The sequence below is a fragment of the Ischnura elegans genome, chromosome X (genome assembly GCF_921293095.1).
Source record: "Ischnura elegans chromosome X, ioIscEleg1.1, whole genome shotgun sequence".
NCBI classification, from domain to species: Eukaryota; Metazoa; Arthropoda; class Insecta; order Odonata; family Coenagrionidae; genus Ischnura; species Ischnura elegans.
In genome coordinates this window covers 70345392-70370775 of record NC_060259.1, presented here as the reverse complement: position 1 = coordinate 70370775, position 25384 = coordinate 70345392, and the positions used below count along the sequence as shown (strand labels likewise).

Genomic DNA, 25384 nt, shown 5'->3' with positions numbered 1-25384 from the left:
TACATGAGTAATGTGTGGAGGGCCCTTCAGCCAAAGCACTCCGACGACCGGGTAGGGGAACCGTGATACCGTAGCGCCTATCATTAATAACAGGCAATACATGACTTGCAAAAAATGCATTAAACCATGGATGAATTGTTTCCTTTCAACTAACTCAATCGTTGTGGTTATCAATGAAATTCGGCTGTATATTGATATCTATTAATGGAAATTTTCTATAAAGTAAAACTGGAATTTTAATTTTCTGTATGTATGCATACATTAAATTATTGAACTCGAGGTTCATTGCCCAGACTAAAGAAAAGTAAACATTTTCTAATGTTGAGCCTGCTGAGTATGAAAAAAGTTTTGTAGGGAGGAATGCAATAAATCTTGGAAATGTAATTTTCTCTGATCTAATAAATGATTAATCAAGGGGTATACCTACGTACTTTGCGAGGAAGTATTTCAGGGGACTGTAGTAATTGAAGTGCAAATTATCGTACTGTCACCCAGGGGCAGATCTAGGATTTTTTCTGGGGGGCACAAGAGTTTGAAAGGTAAACGGTCTTCCTATGCTTGAGATTATAAACAAGATACAAAAATTACTCTACGAAATATTCTCTTTTAATATGAAGGCTATAAATATAAAATTAAATCATTGAGCCTCCGTAATACACAGAAAAAATGAACGTGATGATAACCATATTAAAAATTTGGTCTATTTTTAAGCGTCTGGGGGGGAGGGCACGTGCCCCCGTGCCCTCCCTAAATCCGCCTCTCCTTGCCGAATGCTATGAAGGCGATATTTTTATGTAGGAATTACTGATGTGGATCATTTGAAAAAATCTCCAAGCGTTAAATTAGATATCAGTTCCTAACGATAAACTTATAGCCATTAAAAAAACTTTTGGGTGCTTGGCATCGATTGAAAAACGACTGCGAAGAACACTGGCGTCGAAGAGTTTTCACACGCTAGAGGAAATTGTTAGCGATGTTAGGCATGTACTATGAGTGCATATTCGCTCTTGGACTAGCATTAAATACGTGAAGGCCTTTAGCAAGTTCATACCAAATGATCAAGTCCGTTTGGTGCGATGTCTCTCGAGTTATTAATTCGTTGCTAAGCCATTATCCATGTTCAAACTGTCATTTCTGATTGGTGGTAACAAAAGATTTAATTATATCAATGGCGTACCTTAACATGGGAGATTGAACGTCATTCGGTGACATGCTACACTGCTACTTTACATGGACTTCCGATGGATTTATTAGATATCCATAGCAATCTCTTTCAAGGAAATTTTCCACAGGAAAGGAAATCATTTGGAGATTTTTCAGTGAAGCTGTCTCTATACATTGACGAAACATGTACATTGGGAAGAAGATACTCACTCGTGACTTCCCCCAGCCTTGGTTTCGATAGGCCCACTCTCCGCCAACTCATTATTTCTGCTCTTGGTATCTACCCTACACCAATGATAGAGGGGGAAAGTTTTAATGAATATGCGTAAGCAGTTTATACCATTGAGGGTGCAAAGTGGGTGAGGTTATGACAGCCCGCGGGTGAAATATTTTCACAGTACCTGTGAGTTCATTAAACATACGATCATTCAAAGATATTAAATTTTCATTTGCGAACTTAAAAATCGTATTACATGTGTTATTATAACTATTTATCAATTTCATCCAGATTTTAAGAGGACAAAGCTGAAAATTTTACCTTTTTCACCACTAATTAAGGCTACCAAGAAGACCCGTGGAGTTTTTGCTGAGGGAAGGCGCAGAATACTTATGCGCCGTTATTTTTGCCGCTCATTGATGTCATTTCTTCCAAGAATCGTCTTTGACACCACTTCAAAACAATGGTCATCATTTTAGGACACCAAAGAAACTACCTGAGAGTACCTCCTTTGAAACGGTTTATCGGTGCCGCCCGTGCCGGTATGGTGGTGTTATTTCCGTTGCCAAGGCAACGATCATACGTCACGTGACTACCTAACTACCGCGCATTCATTTGATCATCGTTAGCAACCTCTGCAACGATAACAAAGGGGAAGTACTGCAGCAGAAAAACGTCCCATATTGTTTTTTTTTTATTAAATGCCTAATCACCAAACCACTTAGTCTCAAAGCAAACATTGTATCATTAAATTTTGTGCCGTCGTCGCAAAATAGACGGAGGGGCAAAATAAATTGCTCCGGGCAATCGCAGTGAAAAAAAAAAGAAACCAGATGTTAATATAAAGTACATTTGATGGTCAAAGGAGACTATTCAGCTCAAAATAATACACCGGCACGGTCGTTTTACCATAAAAATTTACATAATGATTTCACTGATAAATGTGTAATTTTGATTGCCTTAATAAAGGCTATATTGATTGAGTTCACATGTATCGCTGATTTCTAATCTCTCACACTTAATTACAAATTTAAGCATGATAAAACTTCCCCACCATTGCAAATGTCAAATGCATTTCAATTTGACATCCAAAATAAGAAATTCTTTCCTCTGGTAGCCACGTTCAACAAGATCACATGCATTGGAAATCATGTGGATCCAATTTTATCCATCCTCATGTGATTGGTACAGCCTCAAAAAATTTCCCCCACCATCTTAATATTTCCGCTTGAGCAATCGCATTCAAGTAAATGGGATTTGCCAACACACATCTCAAGATTAATAAAATCCACACCCCATCATTTATTTTAGTTGGTTTTTGTGAAACCCCTTTCCAAAAGAAACACATCACATGAAATATTCAATGAAATTTTTATTTATGAAATATATTTTTATTTTTTCCTAAGGTAACAAGAAATATATTACAGTGAGTATAGATGAGGGTATAAGCTTCTGAGTGGACAAAACTATGATGATAAGATAAAAGGACCTTTTTTCCAAATAATTATCTGAAAATCAATCAAACTGAGAAAAGATTAACTTATTGTGAGGTACTAAAGCCTGCCATATTTTAAAACCACATTCAAAGTGAAAAACAGATGCAATAACTAGTTGGCAATTAACAGAGATACCAATCTCACTCAATGGCCAAATAGTCTCACTCAACCAGTTTTTATCAATAATTCCTCTCTATACATAATTATCAAGTTTCCAAAAATACTTTTATGCATTTCACAGGAAAAGCAGAGCTTCTTACTCGTAACTCCAAAGAATAATGAAAGCTTCATTCTTAGAAATAATAATTTTCAAAGAAATTTTAAACAAAGAATTAAGCACTATCAAAGGATATTTCATTTTCTTTTTTATGGGGGTGATACACAAAAGTAACAATTAATCAGGAAAGTACTGCCAGAGGCAGGTATCAATAGTTTCAGCTCATTTTATAAAAATGGCACTCAGCTGAAATAATAGATGTTATCATGGATGAATCTGCTTTTGGACTGCTCACTAATCACCCTAGATGTCAAGGCCACATAGACAATTCTGGACAGGTTAATAATACCTTTGACCTTCTTCATATTAAAACCAACATTTTTAGATGAAGTACTCCAGAATGCAGTCTATAAAACTTTGTTAAAAAAATCACTTTGGAAAGTACACTAGCATTTAAAAAAATTGAGTCTTATTATTAAAAAAAAACTACACAGTCACAAAAAATGAATGGTTGATGATCCTTTGCCAATATAAACTTAACTTATAATGCAATTAATAAGAAAGGAAGGGTTGGTAGTTGAAAAACTTCATAGCCACACAAATTTCAATTAGCCTCAATGAAAATGGTTCTATTAGATAAAAATTTACTTTCATAATGAATGGAAGGTCTCCAAAAGAAGAATGCTTAGATCACAACCTGCTAACAGCAGTAAAAGCATGCATTGAGTGAACAATACAGAGGTAGAAGCAAATTATTGCAGTTGGTGCAATGAAAGAATTTGATGACTTTAAGTTGATCAATCAAATAAAATTAACAATAAGTGGAAGTTTGTATTTTTTCCCAAAATATTTTCATTCAAATAGAGATGAAATCCATAAACTTACTAAGCACAGAGAGCCGTACAATTTTGGTAGCTGTTTTAACTATGCCAATTCATTTATACAAAATAAAAAGTATGTTCACTAAAGTTAACTAATTTTAGAGATTTTAGAGATATTCCTTAATGAATGTGTATCAGTCTTTTTCAGATATCATTTTACAGAAGGAGCCATTAAGATTGATTAAGGAAATCCTAATTCAATTTAAATGGCAATAAAATCTTCAACTCTCACAGGTCTTTAAAACATATGAAATTACAAGATATGAGAGATAGGGATAACCATACAAAATAAATGAAAAATAAACAATCAACACCATAATACATTTTGGAGGATGAACTGATACCAATACCTTTTTATACAATTTTGTTCATTTTTATGACAAAGCCATGGCAAGCCAATTAAAACTTAAAAAAATTCAAGTGAAAAATTATGTGGTCAAATTCCGTAATAGCAGTAACACATCTGGAGAGAAGAAGGAGAGCACTTAAAAAGGTGATAAATACGTTTATCTAATTTATAAACGGTCCCAGTTGCATTTGATTCTCTCCCATCCGTAAACTCAATGCCACAGCCTTGGTAATTGAGGCTAATGGCTATTTTTTTTTACTTCCTCCAGTTTGACTACATATTAATTAAACATCCAGAGATATCCTGAAATCCAACAATTTTTGTCATAGAATTTATATAAGTATGTTATTAAATTTTAACTGGATAGAGAAAACAATCCATTTAGTACATTTATGGGGTAATTTAATAAAACAAGGCATCACAAGATTTACCATATCTCTTCTTGGAACAGAAGGGAGGATTGCTGTGTGACTTTGACAGCAACAAGAGGCACTTGGTTCACAAAATGTTGAAAACAAAAAGCAGTTTTATTATATTCAAAAGAGACTATGGTCATTAAAGCTTCTTTCACATTATCTTCTTTTTTAAAAAAAAGTTCACTGGATGACTTTATTAATACAGAATTCCCACAAGAAGACTGCATCTGATTCCAACAAACCCTGCAGGACATAGGCACATCATATCTGTGAAGTACTGCAGTCTTGCACATATTTCAGCTCTAAAAATATCCCAAGCCTCGACTCTCCAATGTGGAGATAATGACATATGGGACTTAATGCAAATAGCTGAACTGTGGATATGAGTACTTTGGCACCAAGGAGGTTCCTGCTATAAATGAGGACCTGGGTCATCTTTCACTTCTAAATCACGACCAGCCATCCGCACTGGAGGGACAGCCCCATGGGGACCATGAAAAGACAGAGGCCGCCCTTGTCGCTCCTGCAAAAGCAGGCGATGGGCTGCTCGGTCCATCTCTTCCTTCGTCATATCTAAAGCCTCCTGCATTTCTCTCGAAGTATACCTAACAAAATCAGGGTCACAGTATTTCCCAAGACCCTGTTCAACTAACACCTGAAAGGAAGGAATATAAATGAGAATTGTCAAATAGTACTTGAATGAATCTTATGAATTACCTGTGTACTTTGTTCTGCTGGTCAAAAATTTTGCAACACATATAAAAAATAATGAATAAACACTTTCTGATGAAGACCATTTACTCATATCAGTAATTGTTCAACCTAAAGTTTGGTTTGGAATGATGAGGGTAGAGCTCATCCAAATCTAGGACACATGCAAGCAAACATTTTAATAAAAGCTAAGAGTTAACACATACAGATGGAACTGTTTTATACTATTATGAGTTAAAACTCAGAAAAAAAGTTTCCCATGTTTTCTCATCACAACGTTCACCAGAAAAACATGATGCTTCTCCAAGTAAAAAAGAAACAAATGCTACCCAACAACTCCAATTATTGAAAAATTACCCTATTACTACTCTAATTATAGAGGTCCACACATAGTAATGAAATAACTTCACTGGTAAACTACAAGTTGACCACTTCCAGTGGTTGTTAAACTTATATGATTCTAAGGCATTTATTTCATTGGCCCAGGAGAAGAAATATAGACTTTACTTAACTCCTTAAGCATATAGATCAAGGCAGATTCACAATATGCACAAAAATCAAGGAAACTCCCACAATTCCCCATTAGTTTGCAAAATAATACACTTTACTTTCTTAACGTTGGTTTTGTGGTAATAGTAGCAGTTGCGGTGTTGGTAACCATCAAGGGAAGTCAGGAATATTCAAATATCTTCGATTTGGCAAGGGATTGGAAAGAGAATTAGGTACGACCAGCTCCACAGCCTTCTGCCGCAATCCAGAGCCAAAATACTCAGACCAGCAAAACATTTCCTCCTGATGACATCATAAATACTTAAATTTTGCAGTGCATGCAAGCTGCTTCAGTGTAAACAATACATAGCTTCATTTTTGCCAAAATATAGATCCTGCCCCAAAATATTGACTGACTGGGATGGAAACTTGGAATAATGAACAATATAAAATCGACATTATATATTTTCTATACACCATATACGATGCCTGGTAGTAGTACATCTTTATGATGAATATGGAGCATTATGAACTAGCAGAAAGTTTTTTGTTCAAGCACCAACAATTTCATCACACATATATGTTTAATTCTCATTTTACTCAACACTAAATGGAATATGATTAAAACTCTTCTTAGCAAAGCATCTTTGCTTGACCGCGGATAAAATTTAATCTTTGCTGTTTTCATTGTGAATACAATCAAAGAGGCTTTTTAAAGAATTTTCCTGGAATATTTAAGTCACCTTTGATCTAATTGGTTCAATTAATGCTCTATTATTAATTATTTACACTTATCCTCTGATTCCCTTACCTATGAAAAGTTGTGGACTGATATAAGGGTCTCAGATCCGAAATGTACTCAAAATCGGATTATATTAAGTACCGTTACTAGAGCCGAGAAGTAAAATATTTTCCAAAAAAAGCATGAGGATTTCGGGAAAAAACCGTACCAAAAACGGCCGTTTCGGCACAAACCATTGATGACTACAACATTATTACTGCTGTATTCAAACGAAATGTAGAGTCTAATTTATAAAATTAATGATATTCCGATACGTAGGAATAGGGTGGTTTCCTATTATTTTTTTATTGCCTAAATCGAAAGATTATTACTACTGGAGTACGTATTTCACGCTTTTAGATTTTTAAATGACGATATCTATTTTTCGCGATTAAATGAAAAGTGAAAATTTTCAAGCGCGCGAAAACGCGACGCGTAAGTAGGAATGATGGGAAAAAAGTCCGTGTGACGCATTTCTGGTTCCCCCTGCCGCCTTGTGAGGTGACCTTGGAGAGGCTCTGAGCGCTGATACGACGCAGGATGCTAGCGGGTAGCTGGGTACCATGCTATCTGGTAGCGCTTGGCTTAAAAAAGGTTTATTAATACCTTATCAAACGAAGAAAACTTTCCGACCTTAGCCAGCTTTAATAGGTTATTATTAAGACATGTTCCCCTGAGCTCTGTGCCTCTTGCATGCATTGGCAACCTCAGACGATGTATAACTCCTATCCTCTCGTGTAGAAACTAGGTCCCTGTGACGTCACGTGGAGTGGAACCGCATGGGCGCCAATCTGGCCTTTTTCAAATGAGGATAAAATTTGACCCTTGCCATTCGTCTAAACCGGTATTTCTAAAACCAAATAATTTGTGTATTATGAATACACTAATGGTGGGTAACGAATCGCAATCAATGCATTTCGTTTTCTTCGATGAAGGAAACTACCCTATTGGCAAAAAATTACCAGTTTAGGTAACCCATTTAACACCCAAGGCCTCCCCGGAGCAAATTTATGGCTACGTTCCGGATAAACTTTAACAGTTTCATTCCCTCTCATTAGCATAACTTAACTGATAACGGCGCAGTCAACTGGTATCCCTATTCGCGTTGCGCAGCACGCATGCATTAAGTTGTCATCCTCGGGCCACTGTGAAATTCATACGCGTGACCCAAATCATGCGCTGTGGAACTCGATTTTTGCCGAAAAGATAAGTAGAAAACGTAATGAAAACGCTATTTTTGGTGGCGCTGCGATGACACTAAACAACTCCCTACATAACTGCCTAATGATTTTTTCTGGTAGAGAGATTATCGCGAATATTTTATTCAAAAGTGAAAGATTCCACGAAATGATATGACAATTAGGAGCAGAACACGGGGACGTACCGTAGACAACATTTTCTATATACCCGTCATTTAATTGTAATTCATCTGTGATCGAAACTTGTACGCGGTGCATCGAAACTGAAAAATGCAAAGACAGAGTGACTTTCAAAAACGATTACTTGCCGACAACCTTTTTATACTGCTAGGCCATCTTCAGGTAATGTAATACAAAGTTGAAAATCTGAATTGGCAACTTTGAATTTTTACTAGCAATACTTTTCAAAACAACATAATATAAAATTAGAACTAAAATTATTGCATTGGGTTCCCTTTCCGCGATTAAGTATAATCCACTGGCCTAACTTGAAGCTGACAAACGTACAATAACGTTAACTCCCGCATATTACCTTTAATCCACAGATAACGGGACGGGAAAGGAATGGAGGTGAAGGGGTTAAAACAAAAATTTTTGGGTGACTTTGTCTTCAACTTTGAATTCCAATTATGAGTCCCAAATTAAATGTAGCACCCTAAAAGAGAAAAAATCCTTCTGCCAACAGCCTTGCTAGTAAATACAACCTCCTTGGTTAAAGCAAACAATGTGTATTTATAACCTCCTCGGCTTTAACTCAGTAGTGGCTGGAGACCATGTTCGTAGGGTGAAAATATCCTATTTTTGTATTACCAAATATCTTATGACGGATCCGCATCCTAACGATTTAGACTACCTTTGAATTCGTAAGATTCAATCTCGATTATTCCGCTCAATAACCGACTCATGTGAAATTTTTAATGTGGGCACTCAAATCCCGTCACCATTGCCGAAGGAAATATTTATTACAGATATGTATTATACAGACTTAAGTATGATCACTATAACGCTGCCAACACTGAATTTAGAAAATGCGTAGACGTAGAGGTCATCAGGGCAGTCTAATTCCTTTCTCTGCATCACTTGCAAGAAGCCATCATTAAGGCATCCCACGAGGTCCTTTTTTCTGGGAGCCCCTCTGATCCACCTTTGAAATAATTTTCCTTAGCCCATTTCCCACCCATGAGTTAGTTAACCCATTTCCTATTTAAAGCTCGTATGATTGATCTTTTCAAAACCCTTCTTTCATTATTGCCGTGGGAAAGAATATGAAATGTTACCGATAAAATTCGAAAGTCATGCATTAACTCGTAAGGTCCATGAAAAAGATTAATCACGACGACAATTTTTACCACACAATTCCAATCATATTCTGGTAAAAAGGAAAACATAATTTTTTTCCTGTAAACAGATATAGTAAAAGGAGAGAGGGAGTCGTAGTTGACTTGTGGAGAAACGAATAGTATTTTGGGACCACTGTGCAGACTATAAGAATGGGCAGGATCAATCGTCCTCAATTTTACGCATCGATTCACGGTTGAGACAAATTTTTCTCCAAACAATTATTGATAACTTAAGTCACCATTTTGCGCGATAGGTTGGAAATACAAACACATCCCATGCAAACACGTCGATATCTTAATTCTTTACTCAGTACTGACCCAAATGCATTATGATTTTTAGGCGGACAACAAAGTAGCACTGCGGAATGGGAACGCCTTTTAACGGCAATGCGATACTTCCAAGGACGTGCAATTTATCGCGAGCGCCTTCTACCCATCATAAGTTCTAAGAAGGCCAATGACAACAATAACAAAGAACAGGCATATGTCGTCAGCATAAATAGAAACCTAAACTTGAGTAGGTCAAATGGAATTTAATGAATTAATTGGAAACGAATGGCGCGACTATTATAAGAGGAAATCGGGATCAAATTCTAATACTCACATACTCCGGTAATTGTTCAGGTGTTTATTTCACTGGGACAAATAAAAAGTACTCGAAATGAGATGGTTTGCCGGAAATTCATATGACACGGAGGTTCCAAGAGAAATACACGAAAAAACTGTATTTAATAGGGTATATGCAAAAAGAACAGGTATTCAGGTAATAAAAACAAAAACGACGCCAGGGAAAGAGGGTAATATTTGAAGAATGGATCTCACACTTTGAACTCACTCAATTTTAGAAGAGAATAAAGAGAGGAAAAGTTCCGGGAGATCCGGGTTCGAATTCCGGCTAGCACAAATGATTTTTTTCATGGCGAATTTCATCCTTGGTACTAATTATTATACACTAAGTATTAATATACATCTAATAAGCCATTGCTCGAGGCTACAAAGATGACAAGGTGGAATTGAACCGTTCTAGTGGAAATCAACCTTTTAAAAGAGCCGTTACTTTTAATGATCACTCGTAGGCGTCGTCTTAGAGTGTAAGAACCTTGGGCGGTCACTTCCTAACAGTGCCCGCAATAGGGTGGTTTCCTACTATTTTTTTATTACCTAAATCGAACGATTATTACTCCTGGAGTACGAATTTCACGCTCTTAGATTTTCGAATGACGATATCTATTTTTCGCGATTAAACGAAAGGTGAATATTTTCAAGCGCGCGAAAACGCGACGGCTAAGTATGAATGCTGGGTAAAAGTCCATATACCGTATTTCTGGTTCCAGCTGTCGGCGCGCGAGGTGACCTTCTGGCGAGGCTTGAGCGCTGATACGACGCAGGCTGCTAGCAGGTAGCTGAGTACCCTGCTAGTAGGTAGCGCTTGGCTTAAATAAGGATTATTATTCCCCTATCAAACGAAGGAAACTCTACGAACTAATGTATTTTTAATGTGTGATTATTATGAGATGTTTCCCTGAGCTCTGTGCCACGTACATGTTGGTAATCTCAGACGATGTAAAACTCCTATCTACTCGTATAGAAACTAGGTCCCTGTGACGTCACGTGGAGTGGCATCGCATGGGCGCCAATCCGGCCTTTTTCAAATGCGGTTAAGAATTGACCATTTCCATTCGTCTAAACTGGGATTTCTAAAACCAAATAATTTGTACATTATGAATATACTAATGGTGGGAAACGAATCGCAATCAATGCCTTTCGTTTTCTTTGATGAAGGAAACTACCCTATTAGCTAAATCTGCGACGTCATCCGAATTTGAGCCTAAATTCGGAAATAAAAGAGTACTTCATTACATTTGAACTCCTCGAGCCCATTACCATCTCATTTGAAAACCGCCCACGCTTCGTCCTCCAACTGTATTACGCTCCAGGCTCTTTTCTTACTCTCTTGCCCAGCGATCTTTTATCAACTCATTCTCATTCATAAATACCACTATTTAAATTGAAGTAAAAATTTGCGATGGCCAATCATAATTTTAAACCTGCTCAAGTCGACCTACCTGGCATGACCAAGCCGCAATAATTAGTATAATGTTCATCAGTGCGCCTCTTGGGACCAAGCAAGCCTCCGCACGGAAACAATTCCAAAATTGGCAAGAATTAAAATACAGCCATATTCGTACTGTAAATCTTGGAATGAATATAAAGGTCTCTCCACAAATAAATTATTATTATTCCATTTATTTTGTCAGCATTCGATAAGTATAGAATAAATATTTTTCAGTATTACTAATCAAATTCAACAGAGTATATCACAATGATATTATTCTCAATATAAATTTGACACTGACAATGAGAAAATATTACAGAAAAGTTCATTTCACAAGAACTTAAAATGCAAATATCGCTTTATCGTTAACAGCTAATTCACGTGATCCTTCCTTGTTTTCTTTCCCGTTTCTTCCTTGTTTCTTTCCCGAAAAATATTTACTCACGCACGAAGTAATTTATCCATTCCGAAATAAACACATCATCAAATGAATGAAAGCAAAAGCCTTTTAATGCATTCTTACCGAGCCTGATTGCCACTTTCAAATCATTAATTATCCCACGTTAATACAAATTCACGCTACAAGAATTTCGAAAGCACGAAGCAGATTTTTTCATTGAATTTTAACCGCTAAGTAGCGAGACAATACGCTACTTGCACGTGAGAAAGATCAGCATCAACCAATCAAGGATACATATCCCACGAAATAGGTCAGAAAAATTCAGCCTCCCAACAAAAAAATATCAGGTATAATTTAAAGGTACCTATTAAAATTTATTTCAGTGAAAAAAATCAAAAATCAAATAAGTAATACTTTTCGCTTTATACGATGCGCAGCTATCCACGGTCCACGGTCAAGTATATCTCAGAGTTCGCATAGCAGACACATAAAAGCCATTTTAAGCTCTTCATTGAAACGAAACCGAAGAAAGTTAGCGAAGGGTATCTTGAATGATGTAGTAAATGGTCTCGTCAAGAAGCAAGTACGAATGGCTGTGAAGTGCGGCGCAGAAACATAGGCTTCGAGGAAGAAGGATGAGACTAGGGGGTTAAAGGTATTCATTATTTGATGCAAGCTTAAGTTAGATAATAGTACAAGTCCGGACATACGAAAACTAGCTCCCCAAAATGGTGACGACTAGACCTCCCTTAAAACAAACAAATCACCTCCTCCCAAAAATTTTTATACATACACATTTCTCAAGTGTAATCTCTTGCAGGTGGATTTTTATTGCTATTTTCAGCATGCCATTATGATACTTTTATTTTTGTAATACTCCCTGAAATAGAGTTTTACGAATCTCCCACCAAAATGTTCGCCATGTGCGCCATCCTTCCCTGACCCCCAGTCGGTACCCTTGATTAAGAGTGCCGAGAAATTTAAAAAGATGACCTAAAAACATTGAAAGGGGCAATATTCGATTGATTATTGAGGTTTGAAATGGAAGGCTATAAGTTTTTTTTAGTTTTGAAGGTATAGGAAAATGTGATTCATTAAGCCAGTAGCAGAGAGAGTAAACGGGCTCTTCCACTAGTTAATGCTAATCTTAAGCGATACACTCTTTCTAAAAGCGCTCTCAATAAATAAAGGGTCAACATAATCAATAGATAGCAGCTGTGTCGCATGAAATTATTTTAAGGGCAACAAGCGATCTATGGGTTGACTACCCTCGCATAAAACGATGTCGCATAGAGACCCACACTGATAACAACGCGGCTTTCCAAATGGCAACGGATAACGTAAACAGTACGGGGAGAACTTGCGTTCAATCGAAAATTATCGTTACAATTAGCGAGGAGAAAAACAGACAAACAGAAAAACAAACGAACACAAATTATTTTTCATGTAATCAAATAACATAGTTTGTTAAGACAGGAAGGACAAGAACTGTATCGTCGTAGCAACAATCAAAATGGAAACGAGACATTTTATTCTTTTCAACATTTTATTCTTGTCATAACTTCTCAAACCCAGGCACCAGGTCAGCAATTCTAAGGAAACAATTAATAGAACAGTTTTACCTATGCGATAGAGCTTTTTCGGTTGCTAAAATAACAATTCCATTCCAACGTTACATCACTACAAATATTCATCCAATATTTCCTCTAGAGTGACGTGACATCCCAAAGTGCCGGTTATCCCACTCAAAAGAAGAGGAATAGATAAGCTCAGAAATTGTAGGAGGGCTATAAATAATTATTTTTAAGCACGATTTTTCGTCCCACAAATGATTGGATAGGAGTCCAGTGACATTGGTAAAGGAGACCAAGAGGGCAGCTATTTGCGTAAGAAGACGACTCTGAGAAGAATTTTTCGATACCGTACTGGCGAGTCACAAATTTTCCACTCAGCAATGACACAGCTGGGACAGTGCTTCATGACAGAAATGGTGTTTTTCGATACTTTACCGTGATATTCGATATTTCGAAATTGAAAGTTTTAAATTTTCTACAGTTATGTTAAATAAGCTGATTTACATTTCGGCACCCATTACTATAAGGTCGCGAGCGGCCAAGGATTGAATATACTCGATTCAGAGACCGACTAACGGGGAGCGAAGGGGTTTTCATTTCTGTAAAAATATGGTGGCTCCTAAACAACCTTTAATAGGTGGCTCTCCAATGAAAGTTATCAATTCATTAGCCTAAAAGGACGCTTAAAAATAATTTATGAAACTCGAAAAGCCACTTATCTACTCTGACGTATTTTAACTGAGCGTTATAGCAAACGACAAAAAATCCGCGGAAAGTGATGAACCGCCCCAAAAAATAACGACCTTAATCCGGAAACATCATTGGAAAGGCTTATTTTGGCCGTTTAACACGGTACAGTGTACACCGCTATTGCGCATTTCCGTGTACCGGGTACACGGAAATGCGCAATCTGACGTACGTGCGAGGGCGCAATCAAAATTGCGTCGTGTAAAGCGGTGATTTGTTAGAACACATGCGAGACTGCGTGGATGCGAGACGGCAAAATAGCCCCTGTTCTAATTTCGTTCATGCATTCGCGCCATTCCGCGCCATTTTAGAAATTAATGCAGCTCTAACCTGCGCAATTCCGTGTAAAACGGCCTTTTAACTCAACCAACTATCCCATTTTCAGGAGATTAACATGCCATATTTTCAGGTGACTTCAGTACCGAATTTTTATGAGTATCAGCGGAAGGACTGACGATTAAGGCTGATAATTTCGCGCGATGACCTAAATTTCGCAAGGCTATCCAAGTACTGTTATTTTCAGATCCTCGGTACATATTTATGCATGCTCCATCCACCACAATAACTCAATGAATGAATGCATGATAACGCGTAAGGATGCAACAAAATGCAGTGAGTCGCCTCCTTACGCCTCTGAAAGTGCCATAGTTTACAGTTATTGGGCGTTTAGTTCCAGATGTGTACGTCTGCCGCGTGTTCTTATGTTTATATGATCCTTAATGACATGCTTCCTTTAAGTTACATGCGACACGCATGGAGGAAAATGACGCACTCCATCAAATGGCTGAGTACACAGCCGCCCAAAAACGCATAAGTTAGGCAGGACAGGGTTTATCTTCCAGAAAATTCCTAAGAAACGATAACGAGCAACAGTCCACCATGAGGGTACCCGCAGACCGCAAAGATGCATGTCGACCACAGCAGGCTAGTATCGCCTTACAGCTAGCCCGAAACAATGTCCTTGCCACTACCAAGGTCCTTTGCTCGCCCAAAGTCGCCACTCACAAGTAGGGATTCTGCCGGAGTAACTCCACATCCCTCAACCCGCAGCATTTTTAGCGGCCATATTGGAATAAACCTGGTGGCATGAAATCAATAAAGATCGGCGACTCTCCAAAACGGCTGACTGAACAAAATAAGAGTTATGTAGGAAACCAGAAGCGTTTCCCGGGATACATGGTGGCATTATTACCACGGATTTTCCCAATTTTTTAAACCAAACTAAGGTCCTAACGAAGGCCCCTAATTTCGTTTCCTTTATAAAAATGAGGTACTTATATTGTCACCGTCATCTTTCAAACACGGTTAATGCATTCGGAAGAAAATAATGAGCCTCAGCCGAACGATTATCTGAAAACAAATAAAACATAGGTTCTCATCAAATTTAATGATTTAAGCGCAATCAAAAAAAATTAAGTTTAATGAATTTATATACCTTGTTGGCATATATTTGATACATTCAGCATTTTGAGGTACGGTACACTTCGCTATTGTGGCTATCGTACCGAGGTCAAAATTATCGCAAACGACTATGCATATATATTTAAATTGCGGCTCAACAGCCTTGGCGAACAAAAATGACAAGTCCAAGTACGCGCGGAGCCAAGTGCAGGTGCACCGGTCGCACTACCCAAGTGGCCGCGAAAGAAACTTTATCCCTTGCGATTAAACGTTAATAACTTCAAGAAGTCGTAGTGAATTTCCAATTTACTTTCATTGCCTTTTATCCCTTAAGCATTCACGTCGGATCTATATGACCCGAGAGGTTTATTAAATGAATAAAACTTAAATTCAGTTAAATCGTTTAGCAATTTGCGTCACATGTAATCTCACAACATGCTTTTCTCTCTTTCTACGACATTTTTGTGCTAGGAAATATGCATTTTTTTATCATAATTTAGCGGCTTGACCCGACGCGAGTGCTTGCGTCTAGCAAATTACCGCTCTACAACTCGTCGCGAGCGTTTGGGATACAAAGGAATTTGAAATTAGATGTTCAAAGACAGAACTCGCAAATTTTCCATAAAACTACAGTTGTGTACGTCTGCCGCGTGCTCTTACGTTTATATCATCCTTAATGGCATGCTTCCTTTAAGTTACATCTATCCAAACCACTAAACCACTTATTATTATGGAATAGCTATATAAAATGCTTAAATAGTTTAAGTTTCGTATTATTAAAAACCCAGATTTATTTCCAATCATGAGACCATTATTCCTTTTAAGAGTTAGATCTGGGTCAATATGACCCAACGTGAGTGGTTACTTAACTTTATCTCACGCGACTACTTAAAGAGTTAAAAACATTCGTTCATTGATATGCTACATATTCTTACAAAACGAAATCGCGACCCCTTTTGGTGAGACCCATTTTGAGGAACATACCCATCTTACACCAATGACATGAAAGATAAGCCAACGTTGGCACATTGAAGCAGATTTACATTTTCCGAGGTCGCAAACTTACGGAATAATTCCAGGAGTAACACAAATTATAACGTATCTACTGCGATAATACTATAATGCATTGCAATATCATGTCAAATGAACTAATATAAACATTTTGATAAGATCATCCTAAGTTATTCATCGTCTTAAATTATTCAACGTAACTGGTGTTTCAAGAGAAGTAAGCAACGATGAGCCTTTGAAATTTGCTGTAAACTACAGAAAATTTAAGTTTTGCAGAAATTATTCGCAGCGAAAAATTTTATTTTTCAGGTTTAATATCACCTCAGTAATGCGAAAGGCCATCACACAATTTAATGGCACGCGTGGGAAAGGTGGTGCGAATTAAAAGACTGGAGTTGAGAGCAATCAATTCCCAGAGCGAGGACCAGTTCCATATTAGGCATTGGATGCCAACCTAATATGCCGTTAAGATGATAAAATTTCTCCCATGAAATAAAAAAAAAATTATTAGGAGATTTTTCGCTAAGTCGTTTCTTGAGATAGCATCAGAGAATGAAAAACAATTGCAGAAAAAATATTAATTGCAATAAAATATTAAAAAAACGACTGCCATTCCCTCATTGGAAGATAACTTACCGAAATAAATAATTCTACTTCGAGAAGCACATTATGTAAGACTTCTCTACGAGTAGACTCAGAATGGCTTACTACCATGCATTTCACACATGAGAGGAAAGAAGCATACCACCAAGGATGGGGCAAGTGCAATTAAGCAGATCGGAAAAGTATAATTTTTTCGTAGGAACTTTTAAAAAGTTGTATAATTTACTCAAAATTGAAAAATTATAATTTTATACCCATTCCCAATTGCTTGAGGAGTTACGGTCCTAGGATAGAAATTTCCGCATGATTCATGGTGCAGAAATGGTCCCTAATTTGAAAGTCAACAATGGAAATGTGGTATATTAATTTTTTTAAACTCTTCCGCCATTGCTATTCCCCTGAAATTGTTTACATATTGCGTATTAGTTAAAACCTCGACGAAAGACACATCGAACATGGATTTTGCTCCGTACACAGTGAGCAGGCAGGAGGCGCGATCGGCCAACTGCCCATCCCCCCCGCTGCGTCTAGGTTGCCATGGCTTGGTTGCCTAGGTTACCCACACGCTCTTAAAAGTCAATACGTGACTTAACTGTCACAAATGCGAACACAGATGGGCCAAATTTTCGATCGAAACGGCCGTAATTCATCAAAATCAACGGTGAACGACTACAAAATTATGGTTTTTAAATTTTCAACCCCCCCCCCCCACCTAAAATATCACGAGGCGAGAGTCAAGGGTTGACCAAAAGGCCTCTAATGTTTTGGGAATGATTTTGGGTTAGTTTTAAAACTTTTTTCGATGAGCCAAGTTTCCCCAAATGCAACTGATTGTTTTGATTCGCCTCCATGTGCAAACGTGTCACTGGCCGCTTATTGGCCCTCTATGCCGTCTTTCTGGCGGAGAAACGGGCAGAGAGCCCGCACTCTGGAGGAGAAAACGAAAACCCGGGGCCGAATAGGGAGACGATGCACGCACGCCCCCCTGGGAAACCACCTCGATTCAAACCCCCCAAAATATTTCAGAGCTTCGGTCGTAAGTGCACCCACTGAAATAAATCCCCTCTTATCCATGTTATCGGATTTCATTCCGATTAATCAATTTCAGATTAAATAAATCAGAAACTACAGCTGCTTAAATAAGCTTCGAAACTTTCCCACTAATAAATATTCAAATACCGACACTCCATGATAGCAATAGAGCAAAACGAAAAGCCTATCTGCATCAAATACTATCAATTCTTGGGAAAATAATCCACCATAAAATTGGTCACAGGGATAATCATCAACAAAAACACTATACTGGCGTCAGGGGCGCAGCTAGGAATTAAGGGGGGTTTCAGGCGCAACTAATACTGGGGTGCTTGGGATATTGCATACCCTCCAGGGTAAGCGGGAGGTGCGGAGGCCTTCCGCCGGAAAAAAATGAAGATAAATAGTTCAAAATGATGATTTTTACCGCCTTCTGAGGGATATTTTATTAAGCCCCACACTATTATATAAGCAATATTAATCCAATTGAGTAAAATAGATTTAACTTAAAAATCTCTGTGAGCTATGGGTGGTTTTTATCCCCCAAACCCCCCCCCCCTCACTGCGCCACTGACTTGCGTCACAGATTGATTTTTAGACAGTGTGAATCCGGAAAATGGTAAACATTTATGAAATTTGCCTAATGCTAGAATGACCGAGGGCGGTCAATTGACCGTGCGCGTTTTTCTTTCCCGCACCATTTCCGATAAATAACGCTGAGATTTTTATGACTTTTAATATTTTGGAACAAATAACCTGAAAATGAAGTTTTTGGGGGAAAAATTCATATCCAGAGAAATGTCAGCTTTTACCTAGAATGACCGCGAGCGGTCAATAGACCGTTTTTGTAATTTCTACCGTAATTTAGGTCCCTTTGCCGATCCTTGGAGTCAATTTCGTCAAATATCATAGCGTGCACTTTACCATACATGAATAATACTCAAGTTTGACTCTCATATCTTTCAAACAGTTTTTAGGAATGATTTTACAGTTTATGTGAACGAGAGGCACATAAGCAAAACCAAGTTACGTTGCGTCGTAAAGAGCCGCTACTAAGCCTACTGAGCATTCTATGGGCGGTGATGAACATTTATTTAGCTGATATTCATTCTTGCTTTCGTGCGTAGCTGCTGCCAACCAAGCCAGGCGCCCCGCTTCTCCTGCGCGCTGCGTTGCCTGCGCGGCTGCCCGTGAGCGCCCAGGGAATACCCTTTCGGCGACGTGTTACTACTTGCATGCCGGTCACTGTCTCGTCATAGATGCTGCAGTCACCCATTCCCGTATTTCACTCCATCCTTCTGGTCATCCGGTTCACCAGAACTGGTGATATTCTCCTAGATCCTCCAATATAAACTATATCTTTTGAACAAATTCGGTGAAAACTTTCTTGTGCTCAGTTGATTGGAAGAATGAACTTTATTTCAAATGCGACAAAGCATAATCAATTTCCTTAGATTATAGCAGTTGAAAATTCAATGGTTGAGGCACAAAGATGTATGTTGTATTTCTTCCCCGAAACTGATGCGGTCTGTCGCCAAGGGGCATTTCTGGTGATCGTTACCGGTCTCATACATCATGGTTAGTTCCAACCACCTCCCCGTCAACTTGTTCGCTTCACGCTGTCTTGCTTTCCAGTGATCATTGCTTCTTCGGATGGTTTCCTTCAATATTTATTTATTTTATTTTTATTTTATTCTCAAACCACCGGATACAGCTCTTATTGGCCATTTTACACCGGGGTGTTCAACAAATGTAACAAGTAAACGTACACAAACGACCATGCCCTGGACCGGAGAAACCTACCCAGGCGGGACTCGAACCCGCGACCTCTTGTTTGGCAGACGAGAACGTTACCCCTACGCCACCGAGGCCGGCAAATTCCTCCTTCCAATATTCCTCCGTTCCGCACGTTCCATAGATGTTTTCTACAACGCGCTCATTGAACGTGTTTGAATATATTTCTGGGTCGATCGGCACACCCGATGTCAGTCTCATTGTCCCGCGCTTGGTCACGGGAAGACATTTTACTAAGACGCTAAATTTTAATCACAGACTCAGAGGATCGATAAAATGAAATACATAGTGACACATTCCAAAAGCGATCCTTCCTTCCTTGAGATTCAAATACGCGTCTCATTCCACAATTTCGGTCACTTTATCTAAGCGCTGTCTCTTTTGTTGTCTCATAGTCTACCGTGGCGTTCTTGACTCGTTGATCTTTCGGGTTTTCACCGCGTTGTTTGGCATAGGGTGACGACAGTTTCACCTGGATTCCCCAAGGCGTCTTCAGAAGTGCCGATATCGGCATTTTGCATCTCCTTTGCACCACGGTTTCTGACCCAGAAAAATCCCACGTTTTTTATTTACAAGTGCAAATATTAATGTTTTTCGATGCTCCAGGAAAATTATTTCATTTTAACACTGATACGCGTCTCCAAAATACATGTGTGAAGGCCCTGAACATATAATCAGAAAATTTGCAAACGTGCTAAGAGAGTAAAGGAATACATACCTTGAGACCACATTTGTAGTGCTTCATTTTAATGCTGTCTTTTTTGATTTTTTCTCTGAGATATGTTTTCAACCAAGAAAACTACATCAAATAACGTGTTTTAAAACACACGAAAAATTATTTTTAACTATGCAAGTGAGACACATTGTTATTTTACAATAAAATTTTTTAGGTATAATTAATATTTTTTGCTAAGTTCAATTTTTTCCTAACATTGCATAACCGTAAAACAGAATAAGAAGACTTTTATACTCGTTAGGTAAAAATATGGAGGGAAAACAAATGAAAGAGAGAAAGAAAAGGGCGACCGGTCAATTGACCGCTGGCAGTCATTATTGGTATGCAGCTTACCCTGGTCATTCTAGTGTTATAGAGGTATACATTTAATTTCTGAGACTGTACTCAGACACATATTCTGCCGAATCCTATTATACATTGACCATAGCACAAGGTACTCTGATAAAGAGGGTACTTGAGTATACTTACTCTGCCAACGAGACTCTCAGCAGAGCCAACCACTTCTGGAAGATTAGGACGGTGATCAGCTGGGCTTCCTGGAAGCGAGTGAGATAAGCGCTCAGTAGCTAAACTTCCATTTGATTCCCCAGGACGGGATTCTGCAAGAGAAACCTCATTGGAGAATTGGCCTTTTACATCAAATGACTCAGCTATATATGAAAATAGAAACTTTTGGGACTAACTGCTATTCAGCATGCCAATTATCCCCAATGCAATTATCCACTGATACTCTATATGCTGAAACCTCTATCAATTCAACACCTTAATATAATCACGTAAAGAATTATGTTTTGATGAGATGGATATTAAACAATTACTCCTCAACAGCAAGTGGTAAATTGGGCTTCTTCATCTACTCATATTACAGCAATTCAAAATTATCTTGTGAGAGAAATGAACAGCTCCCCAACAATTCAGTTAATTTCATTCAAATCCCCTTTGTACTCTGAAACTGGATGCAAAAAGTACTACTATATTTCTTCAACAAGAAAGCTATTCGAAATATTCTTAACAGAAGCCTCAGCATATACAGCACATGGATGAAATTTCTCTTTTCTACCTTATAATTGAAAAAGTATTTAAATGAATATTAAAGCAATTTTAAACAATAATTAATAGAGTCAAAACTAGTTCAATTGCATTAGTTTTGGTCAGGCATTTTACTCTGATGTTAGTGACCCTCAAAAGGTTATACGTCATGCATATTCCATGCCAAAAATTTTACATAGTAATGTTATTCACTTCAAGACAGCACAAGCAAAAATACTGGTCTAAACTCTTGGCACACAACATCTTTATCAACACATTCATAAAATCTACAAGAACACTTCAGTCTAAGCATAGCCATACTCATAAAAGCCAAAAGAAGGTAGAAATGGCAAGAATACAAAAAAGGTTTTTTTTTCTTGCTCCTAACATTTGTGTCATGTCACTCATCACAGAGAACTGAATATAAACGTGGAAATACAAAGATACATTAAAACTGATGATATGTACATACATTATTCCTTTGCTAATAACTCCCAGCTAAAACCCCTGTGTTTTCATAGCTATCTTAACTCCCCTGGGCATGTAGGTTATCATGGTTCCTATTTAATCCTTCAACCAAACATCAGTGAAAAGAAATTTGAAGAGATGGATACACATGCAAATTAAAACATTACAACTTATTAGATTCCTTTCCGAGGGATACATTACAAAACAGCATGAATCATTAGAAGGAGTAATCCAGTTTGTTGCCCTTATCTGAGTACGGTTAATAGACAAACCACTAGCTGAAGTAATCACTAGCTTTCGTTCGACCAGTGGCAGCTTTTGAGCTACAGCGGGGGTTGTGTAGTGGATGATCAATCACAGTAAAAAAAGTGGTGGGGGTATCCTATATGCCCTTTTATCCATAGCCCGTTTATCATATACCAGCTGCTTAGAAGTTATTAAAAATTGCTGGAATTTAAAGCTTCCTCTGACAATCTATCAGGCTTTAGGAATAGAAGGAAAAACATATTTATACACCGAGTTATAAATATTAGGGAAAAAAACATACAATCCTTTCCTTCCAATTTGCACCTGAAACTTCCAGCTGCGTGGAAAAATTAAAAAAAAAAATACTCTGGGTATAAAAGTTGAAATGCTTGGGAAACACAATCTTAAGGGCATCCCCTGCAAATAAGTAAATCTCTAAAAAGAATCTCTCGCCATAGCCGTGATAGGTCGAGTTAATGGCCTAGTCTACACCACACTGCTGATCTCATTTCTCGGCAGGGACTCAACTGACATTGATAAAAGACATCCTAAACTAAGCTAGACCTCTGAATTATATTCCTTCAGGCAGTCTGGAATGATAAAAGAATTGAGGAATAACGAAAACTATTATATTGAAGTTCAAGAAATAAACACATAATTGAAACAAATGTAAATCTTGCAAATCAATCCTATGCCAAGTAAAATTTATACATTAATGTACACACTTTTGAGGAATACAGTTTGGAAATATTTTTCCTTCCAGTGCCTAAAATTTAATCAGCAACACCAAAAAGATTCCCACCCTTCTTTTTCTATGACAAAAGAATAATTTTTGGCTTTCCGGTAGCTTATATAAGCCATTAGTAAATATATGTACTTCAGTTCTCTTCTATTTACTCAAAGTCAAATGGGAAGCAGTTACCCTCTAAAGGCCAAAAATTAGCAATAAATATAAATTAGGATTAGCAAAACATTAGCTTCACAGCTTCAAAAAAATGAAGGTGGACTGAATGACATTTATCATTCTTCTGCATAACTATGACAGCAAACTGTCTCACATAAGGTAATGCAGTGGGGCAGCGAGGGGGGGTTTTGGGGTTTAAACCCCCCCCCCCCCCCAGAGCTCAGAGAAATTTTTAAATTTAATCCATTTTACTTAATGGATTAGTATTACTCATATAAAAGTCTTAGGATTAATCAAATATCCCTCAGAAAACTGTAAAACTTGCCATTTTGAACCATTAATCTTAAAATTTTCTGGAGGAGGGCCCCCCGCAACTCCCACTTACCCTGGCGGGTATGCAATACCCCAACACCCCAAAGTAGGTATTGGTTGTGCCTAAAAGCCCCCCAAGCCCTAATTTTTGGCTGCACCCATGAGGTAATGGAATTGAGTTGAGCTGTTTCATACTGGATGACATCTATCATTCTTCTGCTTAACTATAACAGCAAACTGTCTCACATAAGGAATGGAATTGAGTTGAGCTGTTTCTTACACACATGGATTTCTTTTCTGTAGTGTCCTACTCAATTCCATATTATACCAATGCTATTTTCCACTTTGAGGAGTCTTCTTCCATAATTCACAGTTAGAACTAGAGCTAAATTTCAGTGGGTATGAGCCGGCGTTCCAGCACCTCTCGGGGAACATAGGGTTGTGTCAAAAAATTTCATTGTTTTTTTATATATTTGGCTAAAAATAATTCCTCATCGTAACTTTAATTACAAGTTTTTAAAAATCAGAATTTTTTTTGGGGAGTGGGGCTTATACTTGAAAATAGAGTGATAAAATGTGTTGGTATGCATTCTGGTACCTAAAATTTTAGAAGTGAAGAACTGGTTATAACTAACAAAATATGGTTGCAAAGGGCATGTAAAAAGTAATGCAACACTATAAGTCCAAAAGTTACACGCTTTATTCAAAATGGACAAAACCACATGCTAATTTTTGCGCTAGCTTCACCACACTGTACTAATTTTTTCTTTTTGCCCTTGATATGGGTACTAGAATCTCACACACTAAGTGTTCCTTCCAGATAATTTATGGCTACTTTTTTCTTTAAACCAGTCTTCACAGTACTTAACTCATCTTAACCTCACAAACAATATGTAAAAACACAACTAATTCTACAATGACAGTTTTAAAAAAATAATGAAAAACTTTCACCATGAAAAAAATCTGTACCACATACGTAACTACTGCATGGTTTTTTCAATTACTATTCAAAAAAGGTAAAATAGCTAAGTAAAATCTACTAATTTTACTCCATAATAAATGAAATGGATACAAATTGGTACATGATTCTATACGGTAAAAATTGTTTGAGTACATGCATACTTAATAATTCAACGGTTAAGAACTTAAATTTTTAGTCTGAAAATTTTCATGGTTCATCAAACTACGAACGAAGTACTGCCGGTTCATCTTCTGATATTTTAGTGAGTATGAATGCTCTTATCTTCCAAATACATGGAGGCCGAACAGAAGCATGTTTGTATTTTAGAATCATAAACAAACAGTGAATTTACAAGAGAGATTTTCTTGAAAATAGGTAAAAGAGTGAATCTATCGCTTCAACATATAATGTATAAAAGTAGTCCTCTGTAATTTATATGTACTAAACGTAGACATAGTTTTGTCATATAAATTTGCAAATGGATGCTTTATAGCATTTATTTTTCAATCTTCACCCTAATATTAAATTTCCATTGAACCTCAAAAAATTTAAATTGAAAATTTTTCTTCTCTATTTGAAATAATTTCATTTACGTTTACCTGTAAATGTACAAATCCAAATTTTGCATTCCCAAAAGTTATTACACTTAATTTCTGATCCTTCAAAATCAAAATTAATAAGTGTAGTCCATATTTCTATTCATCTATTATTGATGGACAGAAATATGAAACTGAATGATAGTTTTGTACAGTACAAAACAAAGTTGAAACAGAAATTATATGATGACAAACCAATACTGCTTTAAAAGTAAGTACAACTAAAATATTGGGAAACATTTTGTGTAGAAAAT

General features: G+C 37.4%; 1 protein-coding gene across 1 annotated transcript in view; it reads right to left on the bottom strand.

The window, feature by feature from the left end:
* Positions 1 to 2733: 2733 nt before the first annotated feature.
* Positions 2734 to 25384, bottom strand: part of LOC124171523 (muscle calcium channel subunit alpha-1) — a 287447-nt gene continuing 264796 nt past the window's right edge. The window contains exons 42-43 of the mRNA XM_046550696.1: positions 21083 to 21213; positions 2734 to 5395 (exon numbers count right to left, since the gene is read on the bottom strand). Of these exons, the coding sequence (XP_046406652.1) occupies positions 5153 to 5395; positions 21083 to 21213 (374 nt within the window). The 3' untranslated portion in view covers positions 2734 to 5152. The remainder of the gene's footprint in view (positions 5396 to 21082; positions 21214 to 25384) is intronic.